This window comes from Mustela erminea, chromosome 9 (genome assembly GCF_009829155.1).
Source record: "Mustela erminea isolate mMusErm1 chromosome 9, mMusErm1.Pri, whole genome shotgun sequence".
NCBI lineage: Eukaryota > Metazoa > Chordata > Mammalia > Carnivora > Mustelidae > Mustela > Mustela erminea.
In genome coordinates this window covers 64,855,898-64,877,804 of record NC_045622.1, presented here as the reverse complement: position 1 = coordinate 64,877,804, position 21,907 = coordinate 64,855,898, and the positions used below count along the sequence as shown (strand labels likewise).

The following is a 21,907-nucleotide window of genomic DNA, read 5'->3' as shown; positions in this document are numbered from 1 at the left end:
ATTATGTATCTCACTAAATTAGAAATTAGAGAAGATCGGGGTGCCTGGGTGGCTCAGTGTGTTAATCCTTTGTCTTCGGCTCAGGTCATGATCTCAGGGTCCTGGGATCAAGCCCTGCATCAGGATCTCTGCTCAGTAGGGAGCCTGCTTTTCCCCCTCTCTGCCTGCCTCTCTGCCTGCTTATGATCTCTCTATGTCAAATAAATAAATAAAATCTTAAAAAAAATTAGAGAAGACTAACATTATACTATTTTTTTTTTAAGATTTTATTTTTAAAGTAATCTCTATGCCCCCTTTGGGGCTCGAACTCACAACCCCAAGATCAAGAGTCACACACTACTGAGCCAGCCAGGTACCCCTAGTCAGCATTATGCTTGATGGTATCTTAGAGACTAAACCTCAGACCTCATTCAATGAGGAGAATCGAGTGAAAACTAGCATAAGTAAAATAATTCAGACAGACGTAAGAATTGGGGGGACATATATCTTGAGTTTATTCTGTCGTTTGATAATTTGCAACATATACAAATATCCACATAGGATTCTCTTTGTAGTAGGAATGGAAGATTATGCTTTTTGTGCAAGGGTTCTTTCTCCATCCTCTCCCTTTTCAAACTGAGAACTTCTTACTGCACAGAATGCTGTGTCTTAGCACTCCTCTTGACATCCATCACAGATGCATTCTGTAGGGAAAACATTTCATTGAATTAGTTATGACTAGTATTATATGCTTAAAATGTATGAGACATTAAAACAAGAGGACAAACTTTTTAGAACAAGTTCCCAAAATCCTTCAATATTAAATCCCTTTGCTTAAATTTGGACAATTTTACAATAAGAAGAGCTGCAGCAAGAACTGTGTATTGTTGTTGCTATTTAATTTAAATACAAGAAGGATTATTACATGCAGCTATACTTAATGGAATAAAGTGTGGACATCTTCCCAGATTTATAGCTTGACTTTTTTCGTATGTCATGTCTTCTAAACAGTTCTTTGAACTAATACCTATTTCTTTTAAATGTTGTATATGAATACAAGATAGCTGAAAAAGAACTAACCCACGAGTTAGAAGACTTGACTTATTAATCCCCATTCTACACTGAATGAGCTATATGATCATAGCAAGTGATTTCATGTCTCTAGGCATGAGATTCCTTGTTTGTAAAATGAAGTGGTTACCTTCTAGTACTATATTGTTTTATTATTCTATCATGTTAACTACCTCTGATTTTATGCTTTTTAAAAAAAAAAAGATTTATTGGGACGCCTGGGTGGTTCAGTCGTTTAAGCATTTGCCTTCAGCTCAGGTCATGATCTCAGAGTCCTGGGATTGAATCCTGAGTGGGACTTCTTGCACAGCGGGGAGCCTGCTTCTCCCTCTGCCTCTCCCTCTGCCTGCTGCTCCCTGCTGTTTGTGCTGTCTCTCTCTCTGACAAATAAGTAAATAAAATCTTAAAAAAAAAAAAAGATTTATTTATTCATTTTAGAGAGAGAGAGAGGGACAACACTTGAGCAAGAGTGGGGTGAGGGGCAGAGGGAAAGAATCTCAGGACAAAGTCCCCGCCAAGGAGGGAGCCATTGGGCTCAGTCTCACAACCCTAAAATCTTGACCTGAGCTGAAATCAAGAGTTGGACACTTAACTGACTGAGCCACCCAGGCACCCCTAATTAAGTTTTATTTGTTTAAGTAATCTTTATACCCAATGCGGGGCTCAAACTCATTACCCTGAGGTCACGATGTTCTTCTGACTGAGCCAGTCAGGCACCCCTAACTACTTCTGATTTTAGAGATATATATTAATTTTGCTCATAGTAAATATAGAGTTTCTACATAAATTGTGATCCACAGAATATTTCATCATCTGAATAACACCTGCTTTTTAGACCAATATATTTAATATGACCAAATGTCCTGTATTTTTATGGAATATTTCACTATGCCATGTTACATAATCAATAAAGTTTCAGCATGTGTTCTTTAAAAAAATAAAGCTGAAATCTTGGATCTTAGTGCCCAACATTATAAACTTCTAAATTAGGGATTCCAGAGAAGTACCTTTTATTTAAATTATGAATTTGTAAACTTAAGTCCTATGATCTTATAACTCACCAAATAATACAATTTTTCATCTAAAAGCTAATTTAATGTTTTGTCATTTCTAATCTTTTTTACCAATTTTAACACATAATGGAAAAGAACTTTCAAAAGAGCCCATTGACTTTTGTATTTCACAAAATAATATTCTTGAATTTATGAGAACCTAATTTGGAGTTGATTAACCTTGTTAGAAAGAAACAAGTTTATTTGCAGTTTTCCTACCTCATACAAAAGTTTGTGATAATTATTTCTTTTTCTTCAGAGATAAGGATTAGCTTAATAGTATTTGTCATAATGTTGACATTTGAAGTCAGTCATAGATGCTCTTAATAATCTTAAAAGATATACCAAAGAATTCTTGAATAATAGCTAACAATTTATTTGAATTAATTATGTCTTGGGGATAAAGGATAAGGAACATAGTAACAGTGATCATATTTTTCAGTTAATGATGATTAACTTATTAACTGCTTTATTCAGTGCATATTAACTGGAGGGTAAAGGGTGTTTAAAAAACAGTATGTAGTAAGAATTACTGAAATAAAAGATGTCAAAAATTAAAGCTTCAACAAATTATCATTTAAAAGTATATTACAAATTAATCTATTTTATCCACTAATAATGTGAACATAGGCAACACACTTTACTTAAATATGCCTAGCATAAAAATTTAGTGTTTAGCTCATATTTTTAAAAGGTAAATAAGGGCTAAAATTAGGAAAATGTAATAAGTAGATTAGATACATATTAAAATTCAAGCTGGTCATGTACTTAGCATACTGCTTTTTTCTAAGCTTGACTCTTTGGATGCTTTGACTTGTCTCATTGGATTTCTTTTTCTCCCTTTACCTTTATCTCTGACTTTTCTATTTATCCTTTAAATTCCAGCTCACTGCTGTGGGTCTCACTGATTTCCCTTCTCAGAGTTTCATAAGCACTTTAAATATGAACTTCAAAATGTTACAGTATTGTTTTGCACTTATTGCTGTTATTTCACCTGTGTTGGTTTTAGCGCTTAAGCTAGAATATAAATTTCCTGACACAGAAAACTACACCTTATCCTTCTGTGACACCTGCTATGTGTGGCCAACCATTCAATAAGTGTTAAATAAACCTACTGATAAACGTTACTGTTTACTTTTTAAAACTTTAAACTTTTTGTTAAAAAGATAGTACAAGAGTAAATATTTTAGCAGATTATTTTTCACTAGATATTTGTATATTTTTATGTGGTATGTGTCAGCCATAATCCCATGACCAAAGACACATGCTAAGAAAAATGCTAATTTTTTGGAGTATAACCTTGCAGGCCTTTTCTCCTCCACATTAAAAATGTAAACATAGGGGCGCCTGGGTGGCTCAGTGGGTTGAGCCGCTGCCTTCGGCTCGGGTCGTGATCTCGGGGTCCTGGGATCGAGTCCCGCGTCGGGCTCTCTGCTCAGCGGGGAGCCTGCTTCCTCCTCTCTCTCTCTCTCTGCCTGCCTCTCTGCCTACTTGTGATCTCTCTCTGTCAAATAAATAAATAAAATCTTTTAAAAAAAATTAAAAAAAAATGTAAACATAGGGACGCCTGGGTGATTCAGTTGTTAAGCATCTGCCTTCGGCTCAGGTCATGATCTCAGGGTCCTGGGATCAAGCCCCACATTGGACTCCCTGCTCAGACAGGAAACCTGCTTCTCCCTCTCCCACTTCTCCAGCTTGTGTTCCCTTTCTCGCTGTGTCTCTGTCAAATAAATAAAATCTTTATTAAAAAAGTAAAAATAATTAACCCTATATACTGTTTACTACTTTTTAAACTTGTTGCATTTAGTATATTCCTATGCATATTTTTAATTACCTTTAAGTTGTTTTTATAGCCATTTTTTGTTTCTTCTTTTTAAATTGAGATATAATTGACTTTATAGTCATTATTTCTAAACAGAGCTTTAGCTTCTTGCTGTCCTGTTTTTATAATAATAGAAAAAAAAACTGATTTTTTTTTTTTTAAGAACTTTATTTATTTGACAGAGAGAGATCACAAGTAGGCAGAGAGGCAGGCAGAGAGAGAGGAAGGGAAGCAGGCCCCTGCTGAGTAGAGAGCCCGATCTGGGACTCGATCCCAGGACCCTGAGATCATGACCTGAGCCGAAGGCAGTGGCTTAACCCACTGAGCCACCCAGGCGCCCCAAAAAAAACTGATTGAAAGAGGAATGGAACTCACATTTATTGAGCCTTTAAAATATGCAAGGCATATTGCCTCCTGATTACTCCCCATTCCTCTTTCCATCTCCAGCCCCTATCTGTGTCTTCTTTAGTTTTCTATTTTTAGTAAATGTCATTACTATCCAGCCATGTGTTTCAAACATAAAACTTAGAATTACCACTTACCCTCCCTTTCTCCTGCACATTCTAGTCATTAGCGAATCCTGTCAATTCTACTTCCAGATTGAATCCTTAATCACTACTTTTCTTCTATCTCCTATCTACTCTACTGTACATCTTGCCTTATCTAATAGACTTCTTTTTTTTTAATTTTTAATTTTTTATTAACATATATTATTAGCCCCAGGGGTACAGGTGTGAATCACCAGGTTTAAACACTTCATAGTACTTACCATATAGCACATACCCTTCCCAACATCCATAACCCAGCCACCCACCTACCAGACTTCTAACAATGCCTTCCTATTTCTACTTTTGCAAGCTATTCTCCATTCAACATTAGAGTGATTTTTTTCAAAACAGAATTGAGATTACCCTCCTTGCTTAAAACTCTTCAAGAAACAGTTTTAATTAAAAATGCACAGAGGGGGCAGCTGGGTTGCTGAGTTCCGTTAAGCGGCTGACTCTTGATTTCAGATCAGGTCATGATTTCTTGGTCCTGGGATCAAGCCCTGCACTGGGCTATACGCTCAGCAGAGAGTCTGCTTCAGGATTCTCTCTCTCTCTACACCCCCCTCCCCTGCTTGTTCACTCTTTCTGTCTCAAATAAATAAATCTTTTTTTAAAAATTGCACAGAGGACCTAAATAGACTTTTTCACAAAGAAGACTTACAGATGGCCAACAGACATATGAAAAGATGTTCAGTATCACTCATCATCAGGGAAATGCAAATAAAAACCACAATGAGAAGCACCTCTCAAATGGCTAAAATCAGAAACACCTCTCAAATGGCTAAAATCAGAAAGACAAGAAATAACGTATTGGCAAGGATATGAAATCTATGTAGTGTTAGTAGGAATGTAAACTGGTATAGCCACTGTGGAAAATAGTATGGAGGTCTCCCAAAAAATAAAAAGAGAAATACCATATGATCCAATCATTCCACTACTAGGGTATTTACCCAAAGAAAATGAAAACAGTAATTTGAGAAGATATATGCACCTTTCTTTTTACTGCAGTATTATTTACAATAGCCAAGATGTGGAAGCAACCTAAGTGTACATCAGTAAACAAATAGGGTGCCTGGGTGGCTCAGTGGGTTAAGCCTCTGCCTTTGGCTCAGGTCCTGATACCAGGGTTCTGGGATCGAGCCCCATATCACGCTCCCTGCTCAGTGGGAAGCCTGCTTCTCCCTCTCCAGCTTCCCCTGCTTGTGTTCTCTCTGTGTCTCTCTTTCTTTGCCAAATAAATAAATAAATAAATAAATCTTTTTTTTTTTTTTTTTAAAAAGGCAAATAGATAAGGAAGGTGTGTATAGTATTCCAGATATATGGTGGAATATCACAGTCATAACAAAGCATGAGATCATGCCATTTGCAATAACATGGATGGACCTAGAGGGTATTAAGCTAAGTGAAATAAGTCAGTCTAAGACAGATATCAGATGATTTCACTCTTGTGGAATCTTTAAAATAAAACAAATGAATAAATAAACAAAAAACAGAATCAGACCTATAAATACAGAAAACAAAGTGATGGTTGCCAGAGAAAGAGGGTGGGAGGATGGGCAAAAAGGGTGAAGGAGAGTGGAAGACACAGACTTCAAGTTATGGAATAAATAAATCACAGGAATAAATATCACAGCATAGGGAATACAGTCGATGATATTGTAATCGTGTTGTAGGGTGACAGAAGGTAGCTACACTTCTGGTGAGCCATAGTTTTCTTTATAATGACTTGGGTTTTATATATTCTTGCTGCTCTTGGGTTTCTTAAAATATACCAAACTCCTTCTTACCTAAGGTCCTTTTCATTTGGCTGTGTCTCTGTCTGAATTGTGCTGCTTGAGATTTTCAAGAAACTAGTTGCTAGTCTTGGAAACGTCAGCTCCAACTTCATCTTCTCAGAGAAGCTTTCTCTGATCTCCCTTGCTCCCTTGACCAGTCACTCTCCATTGTTCAACTTTTGAAAAAACCTCCATAGGACCTAACACAAATGAATTATTTTGCTCATTTTTTAAATTCATCTTTTCATTTGGTCTTCCCTCCCAGAATGTGTGCTTCAGAAGGGCAGGGGCTTTGTCTCTACTGCAGCCTTAGTGCTTGGCACTTGGCGGACACCTAGTAAAACACGTTAAATGGACAGACAAGTTTACATATCACTAATCATTTTTTATAGTTTATGTGTGAACATTGTAACCTCTCAATCTCAATCTCTATTTGCTTATCCTTTGAGAAGTTTTAATTAGATGTTTTTCTAAGGTCCCTTTTAAAAATTTTCCCAGACTAGTCTCTGGATTCAGACCTTAGTTCTCTAAATTTACTACACAAGTGTAACTTCCAGTAAATTACTTTACCTCATGCTATGTAAATTTTTTCATCATGGGTAAGTCATGATAATAGCACCTACTTCAGAGGATTGTTGGAAGGATTTAATGAGATAATATAATTACATCTAGAAAAATATAGATCTATGGAAAGAATATAGATCTTTGTCTCTTTGGTTGACTTCTGAATTCCCATCACTTGCAACCATGTCAACACATAGCAGGTGCTCAGTGAAGGTTTTATTTCCTTTAATTTTTATTATGGAAATTTTTTTTTAAGATTTTATTTATTTGATAGAGATCACAAGTAGACGGTGAGGTAGGCAGAGAGAGAGAGAGGGGGAAGCAGGCTCCCTGTCGAGCAGAGATCCCAGTGCGGGGCTCGATCCCAGGACCCTGAGATCATGACCTGAGCCAAAGGCAGAGGCCCAAACCACTGAGCTACCCAGGTGTCCCTATTATGGAAATTTTTAAGCATATAGAAAATTAAAGTCAATAGTATAATGAACTCCATTGCACTGTATCCACCTTTAAAAATTTTTTTAAAATAGGGGCTCCTGGCTGGCTCAGTGGGTTAAGCCTCTACCTTTGGCTCAGGTCATGATCCCATGGTCCTGAGATTGAGCCCCACATTGGGCTCTCTGCTCAGTGGGGAGCCTGCTTCCCCCTCTCTCTCTGCCTGCTTCTCTGCCTACTTGTGATCTATATCAAATAAATAAATAAAATCTTAAAAAAATTTTTAAAATAAAGATTACCGGTATTTGTCAGTCTTTTAAAATCTAAATTTTTTTTTTTTTTTTTTTTTGAGGGAGAGGCATTTTAATGAAAACTCCGTATTTCCCTTATGGATATTTTAATATACGTCTCTAACTGTAAGGGTTTTTTGTTTTTTTTTTTTATTTACATCTCAATCTACCATTATAATATTTAACAAAATTAATTATAATTTTGAATAGTTCCTTAATATCTGATACCTAACTTATTGTCTCAGAAATGTCTTGGTTTATTTAAGTCAGACTCCAGATAAGTCTTATACATTGTAATGTTGATATTTCTTAAATTTTTTCTGTAACAGTCCCACTCTTGTGTGTGGTGGAGAAACTGGGTCATTTCTCCTATTGGAAGGCCCTACATTCTGGATTTGGCTGATTAATTCCCCATATTATTATTTAACTTGTACTTCTATTTGGCATATTTTCCATGAAGTGATAATTAGACTTAGAGGCTTAATAGATCCACATTCAATTTTTAAAGCAAGACTATTCAAATAGTGTGCTGTACTTCCTATTTTATCATTATCAAGAGGAACTTAATTTCTGGTTGCTCTAGTTTTAGTAATGTTAAGATTGATTTGTGGGTTTGGGTAGTATTATCCTTCACTAGACCATTTTAGTATCTATTGATGATCATTGCCTAAATACATTATTTCAATAGGAATTGCAAAAAGGTGATTTCCTCATTCTCTTACCCCTTCTGCACTTATTAACTGAATGAAATTCATCTATAAAATAGAACATTTATCAATTATACCTTGATATGAAAGTTTAGTAAATTTAGTTATTCTTTTTAAAAAAAAGTCAGAATAGTAGATTAGTACCCTAGCAATTGGCACTAGTGACCACTTAAAAAAATTGTTATTATGGACTCATGCGTTTTGTGTGTTTGAGGAGTTTCAATCAACTGCAATTTTTATTCATTTTTATTCATTTTGATTCTTTTATTCCTTGACACAATAAGATGAATAGACTCATTGTATACATTTTTTCTGACCCAGATATAGAATGTCATTTCTCCAAGGAGTTCTGGTTTTCTTTACTGGGAAATAGTATTTAATAAAACTTTATTGTAAAATGAATTAACTAACAGTGATATGATGCTTAGTATAGTATAGAGTGTATGTTAGTTGTTATTTTGATATTATTTAGTCTTGAGCAGTGATTCTGAAAGTGTGGTCCCTGAACCAGCAGTATCAGCATCACTGGGGAACCTGTTAGAAATGTAAATCCTGGGGCACCTGGGTGGCTCAATGGGTTAAGGCCTCTGCCTTCGGCTCAGGTCATGATCCCAGGGTCCTGGGATCAAGCCCCACATCAGGCTCTCTGCTCGGCGGGGAGCCTGCTTCTCTTCCTCTCTCTCTCTGTGTGCCTCTCTGCCTACTTGTGATCTCTGTCTATCACATAAATAAATAAAATCTTAAAAAAAAAAGAAAGGAAATGTAAATCCCCACCTCGGATCTACCAAATCAGAAACACTAAGGATGGGACTTAGAAATCTGTTTTAACAAGCCCTGCATGGTTTGATGCACACTGAAGTTTGAGAACTGTTGATCAAGAGTAGAAGTTCATAACTCATTTAGTGAGAAGAGACCACAGATATGCTAAATATATTCTAGCAGTAGCTGTGCAGTACCCTGGCTCCCAGCAGCATTGTTTTCTCATCTGAGCTTACCTTACTTTATGAAATAAATTAATGAAACAGATACCAACTAGAATAATCTGTTACTCTGTTTATCTAACTTTCTAAGGATATAGAACCTATGAACATCAACACACTTCAGTTTCACATATTTTGTATTTTAAAATAATTTATGATAGCCTTTCCCAGTGTATTCCATAGGGCACTAGATCCTCTAAATGTTCTGTAATAAAGAGGTTTCACTGGTCCAAAAAGTTTGAGAAATATTTTATATCTCCTTTGCTTGGCATTGTACAAACAGTATTTGCATGTCAAAGTCTGAGAAACTGTGCAGTAAAGAAAGCTGTTTTACTTGGCTTTAACTTACTGTTTGCAAAATTATTTGATTTGAAAACCTTTTTGCTAAGTAGTATATATTAGTTTTCAGTAGAAAACACTTTGGAAAATGCTTCCTTAGTATATCTTAAAAAGAAAAATAATTTATGGACTATGTGCCACTTAAAAATAGAAAGCTTTCTGGGTGAAAATATAGTAGCTCTACAAATAAATTTGTTCTACCTTCAGAACACTATAGAACCCAGGAACTGTTAAAGGTGGAAAATATCTGGATATTGTCTTTGCTAAAGGTAAATTTAATTCTGAACTCAAGACTATTGGCCTGATTTGTCTGAAGGCCTGTTATCCTGATATGTGTATTTCTCATGTAGTCATTGTTTTCTAGACTGATGCAAGGAAAAACCAGGTTTTATCATGTGGACGTGTCAACATGATTAACAAGAAACAGAGTAGCTTTTGGGGGAGAATTATAGACCTTACAGAACTTTGCAACTACTTATTCTCTTTTATTTCCAATATTGGAAAATTTTAAAGTCCTTAAACTGCATAACCAAGGCAGTTTTATATAGTAGCGTACTGTAAATAATTGCTTATATTTCAAAAGGGAAAGGTAGAACTGATAATTTTTTATTTCTGTAATTCCTTTTATACTCTTTTTAAAAGACTTTATTTATTTATTTATTTATTTGACAGAGGGAGGGAGAGTAGGAGCTGCGGGAGAGGGGCAGAGGGAGAGGGAGGTGCAGACTCCATCCCAGGACCCTGAGATCATGACCCGAGCGTAAGGTAGAGGCTTAATGACTGAGCCAACCAGGTGCCCTCCTTTTAACCTCCTTTCTAACCGGAATGTTTAAAGAAATATTCTAAGAGGAGGTTTAGTATGAAATAGCATTGTTGAAAGTGAGCTTGGCACAGAGATGATACTGTATTCAGCAAGAAGATAGAAGAGATAGGAATCAAGTATTAAGAATGCAACAAAGTTGAGGTTGATGGATTAAACCTAAGTGATAGGATGAACTTCCTGAATAATATGCCTATGGAGTCAGTCCATAAAATCTGTAATCTAATAATTCTTAGCATTTTTGTTTCAAGATATGTTCAAAGGGCAATAGCATTTTTGAGGCAGATTGATATGGTGAATACTAACTTATCCCATATTATTGAAGCAAAGAGTCTGTGACCTATATAGAATGTAAACTACACAGAAGCTGAGAATTCCACTAGTACGTGTAGTCCATAGTAATAATAGGCAGAAAAAAAAAATCTGTAAATGGGCAAGCTGTGGCATGTGCTTGTGATAGGTACAAAGGATAAGGTGACTTTGTGAGTTAATTCAGTGAAGAGTGTTGAAGATAAACTTATTATCTTAAAAAAAAGATGAATTTGTATCTTTAATTAGACCTACTAGAAATAGGAATAATTTTAGGATAGGAAAAGGGTTGCAGATGTTGTTCTTGAGATAAAATATGTGAAAATGTTTTCTGCTACAAAGTATTAAATGTTGGGGCTCCTGGGTGGCTCAGCCCATAGGTGTCTGCCTTTGGCTTAGATCATGATCCTGGGGTCCTGGGATCCAGCTCTGCATGGGTTCCCTGCTCAGCAGGGAGCCTGCTTCTCCCTCTGCCGCTTGTGTTCTCTCACTTGCTCACTCCCTCTCGCTCTCTCAAATGAACAAATAAAATCTTCAAAAAAAAAATCAAGTTTGAAATCATTATTATAAGGTCATAAGATTCATATCCTATGTTTTAAATTTACTGCTTATTTTTAAGTTTCCATATCTTTTTGTTAATAACTGTTCGGTTAGTGAATGTTTAGTTAAAGAATAGCTTTAAGAAATGACCAATGCAGGGCGACTGAATGGCTCAGTTTTGTGCTCTCTCTCAGTCAAATAAATAAATAAAATCTTAAAAAAAAAAGATGACCAATGCATTCTATTTTATGTTTTGGTCAAAGTAGGTTAATAGTCATTTAATTGAAATGGTTATCTCCTTAGTCAAGCTGGCTTCTAATGGTACTCTAGGGGATTTATCACAGTCTCATAGAATGAATAGCTTTATCTCTTTGAGGAATTTTAGTCATTCTTTTGTCATTTCAGATTTGTTAGTAATCCACAAAGAATATGATTCATTATGTGTGGAAATCTTCGGCAATTCATATTCATCACATTTTTATTATTTCTAAGGATTTCAGAAACCAACCTTTAACAAAGCTTTTGCTTTGCAACAAATGAAAATCATTCAAGAGCATAGGGACCTTATAACACATACAAAAAGTAAACAGATAGTTCCCTTTGGATATGTGCATTCCATAGACATCTAGTACTTGGTTATATTTCACAGTATTAGAAAATATACGGGCTCCAAAGGAGATAGAAAATATAGTTCTTGGCTTCTACGAGTGGGGAAGGATACTTCCCTTAGTAAAATATCCAGAAAACTATTCTAAGAAAATTTATTCCTGCAGTGAAGAAATACTCAGAAAGTATGTGCGCATGTGCCCAACTTTTGTTTTAGGAACTGGGAAATTACCAGTAGGCAAGACAGAAATCCTCGTTTCTATGGAGCATATTCTTTTTTTTTTTTTTTTAGATTTTATTTATTTATCAGAGAGAGAGAGGGGAGAGAGCGAGCACAGGCAGACAGAATGGCAGGCAGAGGCAGAGGGAGAAGCAGGCTCCCCGCCGAGCAAGGAGCCTGATGTGGGACTCGATCCCAGGACGCTGGGATCATGACCTGAGCCGAAGGCAGCTGCTTAACCAACTGAGCCACCCAGGCGTCCCTATGGAGCATATTCTAATGGAAGAGACAGACAAACAAAAAATAAGTGGAATGGGTAGTATGTTGGATGGTAACAAGTGCCATGGGAAAAAATAAAGCAAAGGAAGAAGATAGGGCATGTTAGAGAATTGCAATTTTATTTTATTTTATTTTTAAGCTTTTTATTTATTTATTTATTTATTTGAGAGAGAGCAAGCTAGAGAAACAGAGAGCTTACAAGAGCTCAAGCATGAGCAGGGGCTGGGCAGAGGGAGTAGCAGACTCCCACAGAACAGGAACCTGATGGGGGACTTGACTTAACGGACTGAGCCACCCAGGCGCCCTAGAACTCCAGTTTTTTTTTTTTTTTTTAAAGATTTTATTTATTTATTTGACAGAGAGAAATCACAAGTAGACGGAGAGGCAGGCAGAGAGAGAGGAAGGGAAGCAGACTCCCTGCTGAGCAGAGAGCCCGATGCGGGACTCGATCCCAGGACCCTGAGATCATGACCTGAGCCGAAGGCAGCGGCTTAACCCACTGAGCCACCCAGGCGCCCCAACCCAGAACTCCAGTTTTAAATAGGGTGCCAGCAAAGGCTTAACAGCAGAAGTCACTTGAATGAAGACCTAATGGAAATGAGGGAATTCATCATTAGAATATCTGTGAAAAGAGTATTCTAGGGAGAGGAAGAAAAACAGTAGTAAGATCCTTGGCTGGGAGCATGTCCAGCACGTTTTAGAGCTACAAGGAAGTAGAATGGGGCTAAAGTGGAATGGGAGAGATTGAAGGAGCCTGGTAAAATAATGCAGACAGGCAGTGATGGTGGCTTATAGTATTGTGGTAGCAGTGGACATGGTAAGCAGTCAGGAGTTGCTGACAGTTTGGATATGAGATACAAAAGAGAGAGGAATCAGCGATTTTGATCTGCCAAATGGAAAGAGGATTTCTATGAACAGAGGCTGAAAATACTGTAGGAGGAATAGAGTTCAGGGAGAAACACTGGAGCTGTGTTTTAGACATGCTTAAGATACCTGTTAGTGGGGGCACCTGGGTGGCTCATTCGTTAAGCATCCGACCTCAGCTCAGGTCATGATCCCAGAGTCCTGGGATGGAGCCCTGCATTGGGCTCTCTGCTCGGCAGGAAGCCTGCTTCTCCCTCTCCCACTCCCCCTGCTTGTGTTCCCTCTCTCACTGTGTCTCTCTCTGTCAAATAAATAAAATCTTAAAAAAAAAAAAAAAGATATCTGTTAGTCATCTAAGTAGAGCTGTAAAGCAGACAGTTGGATATGGCTTTTTGTGGCATTTTGGGGAGAGGTTTGGTGGGAGAAATGAGTTTGGAGGTGTATGATATCTTGGTAAACTGTGCTGAGAAGTAAGACTAGGAGAAAAATGAATAAAGAAAGGTTTCAGGAGGGAGATAGAATTTTGAGCTGGAACTTTGATTAATGGAAAAGAAAAGGAAGAGGATTCTAGTTAGGGAAAATGACCTGGCGTCTTAGAATATCATTTAGAAATAAATCTGAATGCTTTACTCTCTTGTCTTTTTTTCTTTGAAATATTGTTTGAAATATTGCTATTAAAGTTTTATAGTGTATCATAAAGTATTATGGAACAGTAGGTACATAGGAAATATTTGTTGACACATAAATGAGAATGATGTTTTCAAAGCTTATTTCACTAATTAGTACTTTTAGTCATTGAAATGTAGGATATTTTTTATTATAGATGTTTTTATTGTGCTAAAAAATACATGACATAAGATTCAGCATCTTAACCATTATTAAAGTGTACAGTTCACTGGTAGTAAGTATATTCCAAAACTTAGTTTTGTGTATAAAGATATTGTCTCTTCTCAAAAAATGTTGCTTACTAACCAAAGGAATTTAGAGCCAGTTGGGCTTTACTTCTAAGCACACTGAGCATTCTGTAAGTCTTAGAATCCTAAATGATCATCACTTTTGTTTGAAAGATTGAAACAATTAGAAAAACAAGAATGAAAATTAGTGCCTTACTTCTAAAACAGATCTTTTCTTTCTTAAAAACTGACTTTCCATTTAAGTGAGTGTCATTTTTAGTTGTTTGGGTCACTATTTAAATAATTTGAATGTGTTTTCTTTACCTTTGATTACTGGTACCTCCCTCAGAAACCAAATGCTCCTATAAAGCTGTGGTATGAATCTATAGCATAAGGAGCTTGTGAGAAGTGAAATAAGCGTGCCTTCCTTTATAATTTTTTTGCCTGCTTACTTGCTTCTTAGATTCCTGTCAAAGTCTGTGTCTTTATTTTTGAGTTTTGTAAATTATATTATAAATTATATTTTATAATTAATTTTGGATTTTATAAATTACATGAAAATGTGTGATATGTCTGTTTTTTGTGTTATAAACCTAGGAAATTCTGTCTCTTGATTACAGTGCATCTTTTTCTAGGGAACAAAGAAGGAAGAGATTGAAGGTGAAGTGGAAGTGTCTGGTTTAATTCAGCCTGCAGAAGTGTTTGCTCCCAAAAGCCTGGTGTTGGTATCCAGATTAGATTATCCAGAAATTTTTAGGGTAAAGAACTCACAGTTGTCATTATTGATTTGTATTATTGTGTGAATCTATTTTGAGTGAACCATGGTAGCATGATTTTTTATTTAAAATGTCTTTAAATTGATTTAGGGATCCATCAATAAAACAAATTTAGTGTGAACTGAAAAATGTGTTTATGTTGGGTAAAATAAATTCCTGAGTTAATGTGACTATTTAAACTTATAAAGATGTAGTGTTTGCTTTAATATAGATCCCATGGCTACTGATTCCAAAATTTATGAATCTTAAAGAAATTATTTGATTGTTTGTAGCAAATTTAAAATGTATTAGTAATAGAACAATTCTGTCTGTTTTTATTTATCTTCTTTTGAGGAATATCAGGCCCAAGTAAGTAGAATGGATATTTGCAATTTCAAAAAGTTCTGATTGCCAGGATGGCTTTAAAATATTCTTTACTTCCAGATATTTTCCTTTTTGAGACACTCAGAATTTTTCCAATGCAAAATTTTTTTTATTTAGTTATAAATACATTTAAGCTATGAAGGAAGAGGGCTATTCTTTTATTTCAGTTGCTACCTTTGGTAATAGTAATGTTGATTATTGTCCAAAATCACAGATCTTTTGAAGGGTATAAAATATACCTTAACATTTCCCAAGGACTTGGAATTTCTGGAAAACTTTGTATATTATTGAGATTATATATTGTATAAAAATTAGCTTCATTTCAAGATTTCAGTGATAATGGGTAACTTCTAACAAATTCTAAGGTTTTAAAGTCACAAATTTAAATAAACTGAATCATTTGTAAAGGTTGTATTTTGTCTTCCATTTTACTATCTACCTTCTTCTGAGCTTAAAGTGTTTATAATATCTTATCTCTATTTTACTAACCTCTATTTTGTAATAATTCACAAAATTTTTCTGTAAAGCAGATGTTCTGAATTTGTAAGAATCACAAAAATATAAAATTTCTTAATTTTTATCTTGAAATTGGGAGTTTTGCAAAGTAAGAGAAAAACAGTTTTAAAGCCCTACAAATTTGCTAAAGTGGTTATCTGAGCTCAAGCCCCTGTTTTACAAATTATAGATTTCTGTTTTTTATAAACTTACCTCAAAAGCTCATTTAGAGCTTCTGATTAAGGAAGAAAATGTAATAAACCTAATAACATTTGCTGCTAAAAATTTGTTCTGTGGTCATTGTAGGATATACTTTACTGACTTCAAAGGGAAATTTCCTAGCAGCAGATGTCACAGCAATTTATTTTCAATGCTTACTTTTTCCATGAAAAAACTGCATGCATCTTCTCTTTGCAGGCTTGCCTAGGTTTGATCTACACTGTTTATGTGGATAGTCTGAATGTCTCCTTGGAAAGTCTCATTGCAAACCTGTGTGCATGCCTTGTCCCAGCGGCTGGAGGGTCTCAGGTAAATAGAATGAGAAGGGAAACAAAGAGGACCTATTCCTCTTTTTTTCTCCTCCAGTTAATTTAATTTATGAAGGAAAGGGGGGAAAAAAAAGGTCCTTGAATATTCTCATTTTAAAGAAGATCTTAGTTAACCATTATCCCTATGGTCTGCCTTCTAGAGAGAGACCCAAGATTCCATTCTTTTCTTAGGTCACGAGGTTAATTTTAACTCCGGGTTCACCTTTAACATAGCATAATTAGTAGTCATATTTTGTGTAACTTGAACTCTAGTTTACATTTTCTTGGAAACACACTTTTTAAAATATTTAAACATTTAAAAAATACATTCTCTTTGCCTTTCTTCCTCCTCTATGTAGTTATGGCTCATTTTATTAACTTATATAAAAAATTTATAAGTGATTAAAAATTAGGAGATAACATTAAGAAAACTCTCAAAACATTTTTTTTGTAGCACTTATAACTACTTCTGAATAGGTTTATTTATTTATTCATTTTCCTGGATAACAGCAATTATACATGACCCTAAAACCATTTTTCTGTGTTTGTAATCTTTTTTTTTTTTTTTAAAGATTTTATTTATTTATTTGACCGAGAGAGATTATAAGTAGGCAGAGAGAGAGAGGAGGAAGCAGGCTCCCTGCTGAGCAGAGAGCCCGATGCGGGACTCGATCCCAGGACCCTGAGATCATGACCTGAGCCGAAGGCAGCGGCTTAACCCACTGAGCCACCCAGGCGCCCTGTGTTTGTAATCTTTAACAGAAGAGCTCACATGTAAGCTTTGAAAGAAGGTGGCTTATTTTTCTTATTTCAGTTTGCTACCTTTAGCAATAATAATGTTGATGATCATGCGGAATCACAGATCTTTTCTAAAAAGTGCAATCTGTTCCTGAAAATTTCCCAAGGATTTTGTCATATATTTAGCCTTAAGGGCGAACATTAAATTATTTTACTGAAACAAAACTTTGTTAGAGTGGTCATGGGTTTTTCATCTTGTTTGTCCAAAGATTTTTATTTTCGTCTCTGCAGTAGAACCTCAGCTTCTATGTCTCAGTGTTTCTAGAGGACCAAACTTAAAAAAAAAAATTCTTCTCCTTAAGCCCTAAAACTGATTAGTTGATTGTGTATTTTGTTTATTCTTGTGTAATGCTGTAGAAGAGGACAGCCCTCTAAAACTTCCATTGTTTATCCTCCTCAGTCTGACAGAGATGATACTTGCAGTGAAACGGACATCCATTTGCTTTACCCTTTGCCTTTTAACTGTGTTTTGTCTTACCTGGTATCTTCTGTTTTTCTTTAATTTTTATTCCCTTTTTTTCCTCCTGTTCCCTATTCCCCCAGTCTTCTCCCCCTGCTCCAAGGGAAGAATATAAAATATGAGTTTGGTCACAAATGACCTAAATTTGATAGCCCTGGAATTGCTTCATGGACCTTTGTCATGGTGGGATTTCTGCTAACTTTATTTTGTGAATTTATTTTTTAATTAAAAAAAAATTTTTGTGGGGCGCCTGGGTGGCTCAGTGGGTTAAAGCCTCTGCCTTCGGCTCAGGTCATGGTCCCAGGGTCCTGGGATCGAGCCCCGCATCAGGCTCTCTGCTCAGCAGGGAGCCTGCTTCTTCCTCTCTCTCTGCCTACTTATAATCTCTGTCTGTCAAATAAATAAATAAAAATCTTAAATAAAAAATTTTTTTTTTTTGTTGGAGGATACCAGGATGGCTCAGGTGGTTAAGCATTTGCCTTCAGCTCAGGTCATGATCCCAGGGTCCTGGGATCGAGTCCTGTGTCGGGCTCCCTGCTCTATGGGGAACATGCTTCTCCAGATTCTGCTTGCCACAACCCCTGCCTTTGTGCTCTTTCTGTCTTTCTCTCCATTTCTCTGACAAATAAGTAAAAAAATAATTAAAAAAGTAAAACTTTTTATTGTGGCTACTAAAATTTTAAAATATTGCATATATGGTTCATATTATATAGTTTTATTTCTTTCTCCAAGTTTTATTGACATAAAATTGGCATAAAAATGTTGACTTTAATGTTTTATTATTTTTTAGGTAACTGTGATTGTCAGCGATTTTTATATCTCATCATTTAATAAATTTCAGCTTTCTCCTTACTGAATTTTCTTATACCATGATCATTTGAGCACAGTGTAACTCGAATGTTATCAGTTACATTTTTATTCTTGGCATCTACTAATTGGGTCTTACAGGGTTATCACCAACTCAATATTCAAAAAAATTTTAAAAATTTGAACTTAAAGGGATTTTTTTTTTTTTTGTCTTAAGAAAATGTCTGAAAAGAAATCATTTATGTTTCTGTGTGTGTTTTTCCATTCTGCAGAAGCTGTTTTCCTTGGGTGCAGGAGACAGACAGCTGATCCAGACTCCTTTGCATGATAGTCTTCCTGTCACAGGCACTAGCGTCGCTCTTCTGTTTCAGCAGTTGGGTATGTTTTTTCCCCCCATTGTCAGTGTCCTCCTGTGGATTAATTTTAAGCACAATACCTGATACATAAAATAGATAATTATGTGGGTCCTAATCTTAAATGATGCTTATTCTTTTAAAAATTTTTTAACTCTGGCCTCTTTTGCTCTGGAGTCAGTTAGACATACAGAAAATAGGCAGATTTTCCTTATGTTTTAAAAGATGAATAGATGGTATATTTTGCTTTTCCTTTACTGAATTACTTTTGCAGAAACCTTGTCGAATGAAATAGAAAGTCCTGTCCTTCTAATCCATGATCTGGATCAGAACTTTATCACCATATTTTCTAGCAATGAAAAGGCTCAAGAATTGCACTCTGTCTATCGGACAGCTTGTACTTCCTTTAAGGAATCATACAACTTTAAAGTGAAGATGTTTCTGATTGGGGCTGCCAGAGATTCCTATTTACTTTACCTCTTACTTGTCCTTTATATGTGCCTGCGTATGAGTGTCCATTCTCTTTGATTCAGTCTTTGTCATTGTTCTCCATCTGTCTTTGTCTTTTTTAAGTTACATTGAAACCTTCCCTTCCCTAGGGTTCATGTTATTATCCATGGGATTATTATTACCTTACACAAAACTTCCAGCCTCTTGTTTCCCTTCTGTCTCATGCTGAGTTTTGCTTCTAGCTCAGCTTTCTTTCTTTCTTTCTTTCTTTTTTTTTAAAGATTTCATGTATTTATTTGACAGAGAGAGATCACAAGTAGACAGAGAGGCAGGCAGAGAGAGAGAGGAAAGCAGGCTCCCCGCTGAGCAGAGAGCCCGATGCGGGACTTGATCCCAGGACCCCAAGATCATGACCTGAGCCGAAGGCAGCGGCTTAACCCACTGAGCCACCCAGGCGCCCCTAGCTCAGCTTTCTAATTTGTCACTCCTTTTTCATTAATGGCCCCATCCTTATTCTTCTGCTGTGACTTCAGTTGTCAAATTTAGAAAGCCTCAGAAGAAATTAATGTAAATATACAGTTTTATAGTATGATTAATGGTGATACCAATCCCAAAGTAGTAGTTTTTCCCCCATTACATCTGTTTCCCGTCAGGAGTTCAAACACTAAAAATTACCTATCCCTTCATCTCTCCCCTCCAAAAATACTCTGCTGCTCACTAAGTCATTTCAACTAAGTCCTAATGTAATTAAAGCTATATTTTTTCTTAATAGGTGAAATAGGTAATTTCCCTGGTGGTACTTAGTTCTCTAAAGAATATCTTGGTTTTGTTTTTGTTTTTGTTTTTTTTAAAGATGTTATTTATTTATTTGAGAGAGAGAGAGATCACAAGAGGCAGGCCGAGAGAGGGGGGAAGCCGGCTCCCTGCTGAGCAGAGAGCCCAATACAGGGCTCAATCCCAGCACTCTGGGATCATGACCTGTGCCAAAGGCAGAGGCTTAACCCCCTGAGCCACCCAGTGCCCCAAGAATATCTTGTTGATTAAATACTCTTTCCATAATCTTCTAGAAATAATTTTCAGGAGTTCATGGGTTATCTGAACCCTGTCCATGGTCCCTACTAACCATTGACTTGGTTGATTTTAGCCAAGGGTTATTCACATGACTTTTTTACTTTTAGAAGAGACTGTATACCTCATACAAGGGTTAGTAAAAACAAAGATTTACCATTAAGGGGAACAGAAAAATAGTGACACAAATAAAATAATCTGCCTTTTATCTTAATGAGTGATTTATAAGCCTGTTATGTTTTTGAGTTTTTACAATGGCTTGACCAGGGGGAGGGGAGGGATGTTACTGGCATTTAGTACCCAGGACCAGGGATATTAAACATCCCTTATGCATGATGTATGTGTACCAGAAGAGTTTTTAACCTCAAAAAGACCGGTAGCACTCCCACTGAGAAAAACTACTGTAGATAAAGTATAATTTATAAAACCTGGACATGTGTTCAAGTAACGGTGGTCTATATAATTTAGACTAACTGTCTTAATAACAACTAGAAAAACTATGTAAATATGAACATATCTACTTGAAAGCATGAGAGGCAGTAAAGATACTAAAGGAAACCTAGAGAAGTGAGCCATATATTTGGGACCAGTTTTTCCCAGAGCATCTGTTAATTTTGGAAGAAGTAACTGAAAAGCTGATCACAGCAGTATTGATATCCCACAGGGAGCATGAAAACTGAGGTCAGGTTTTATCAAGGGAGATTTCTTTATAAAGCACTCATGCTTTGAGTTGAGACTACAAAGGACCACAACCTAGGAATGAGTAAATCACAAGTAAACAAGGTCCACACAAGGTCCCTTGAGAAAATGAAGTGGAACTTGAAATCATTTTAATTCCTTGAAATGATTATTATGATCCTTGATGCTACTGTCTCTAGCCATATAGTACAAGTAAAAGTAAATTCCTCTCTGGAACAAGGTAATTGCATTCTAGGTCTTCAGTATGTCTACAGAATTTGCCCAGCACTCAATCAAAAATGACCAGAAATATGAGGACTAATCCTGTATGAAAGAAATACAGAAGAAACTATAGATAATATAAAAACCCACAGGGCACCAGAAAAATAGTTACCAAATTCACATATTTAAATAATTGTGCTTAAAATAGTGAAGGAGATAAACAGTCAAGACTTAGAATTTGGGGGGTGACATCAGCAAGATGGCAGCATAAGAAGTCCTAGTCCTTTTTCTTCCACAGGAGCATTGCTTTAATAGTGATATACTGACCAAAATACCTTTATGAGAATTCCAGAATCTAGTAAAGAATTTCCAATACCCCAGGTGATCACAAAGCTGAGAACAGACACATTAAAATGGGTAAGAAGAACAATTTCACTTTACCCTGTCAGCCTCTCTCCTAAGCCAGCACAGCTCAGCACTGGGAGAGGACACCTCAGCTTGCCACCTCTCCTTGGGGGAGGGGGAAGGAGAAGAATGGAGTATGTATGCAATTTTCCAGCTTTATGGAGGGCTGCCCGAGGGTGAGACTGTCTCAACTCATTTGGAGCACTGACAGAATCAGCACTGTTTTGATGCCACTGAGAACAAAGAAGAGTGAAGGGTAGAGCTTGCTGTATCACCGCTGCTGGTGGCAGTTGGCAGAAGGTGCACAACTTGGGGCATATCCCTTGGGAGGGAGGGAGAGGGAAAACAATATTCCAGCTTTTCAGAGTGCTGCCTGAATATTGGCAAAGTTGTAGAGGAATTGTGAATTTAATTC

The 21,907-nt window shown here is 36.3% G+C and overlaps 1 protein-coding gene across 2 annotated transcripts in view; it reads left to right on the top strand.

Moving 5' to 3' along the window:
- SBF2 (SET binding factor 2) overlaps window positions 1-21,907 on the top strand; it is a 476,395-nt gene that overhangs the window by 218,601 nt on the left and 235,887 nt on the right. For both annotated transcript variants that reach the window (XM_032358786.1, XM_032358787.1), the window contains exons 4-6: window positions 14,726-14,848; window positions 16,142-16,252; window positions 18,589-18,694. In XM_032358786.1, coding sequence (XP_032214677.1) covers window positions 14,726-14,848; window positions 16,142-16,252; window positions 18,589-18,694 — 340 coding nt within the window. The remainder of the gene's footprint in view (window positions 1-14,725; window positions 14,849-16,141; window positions 16,253-18,588; window positions 18,695-21,907) is intronic.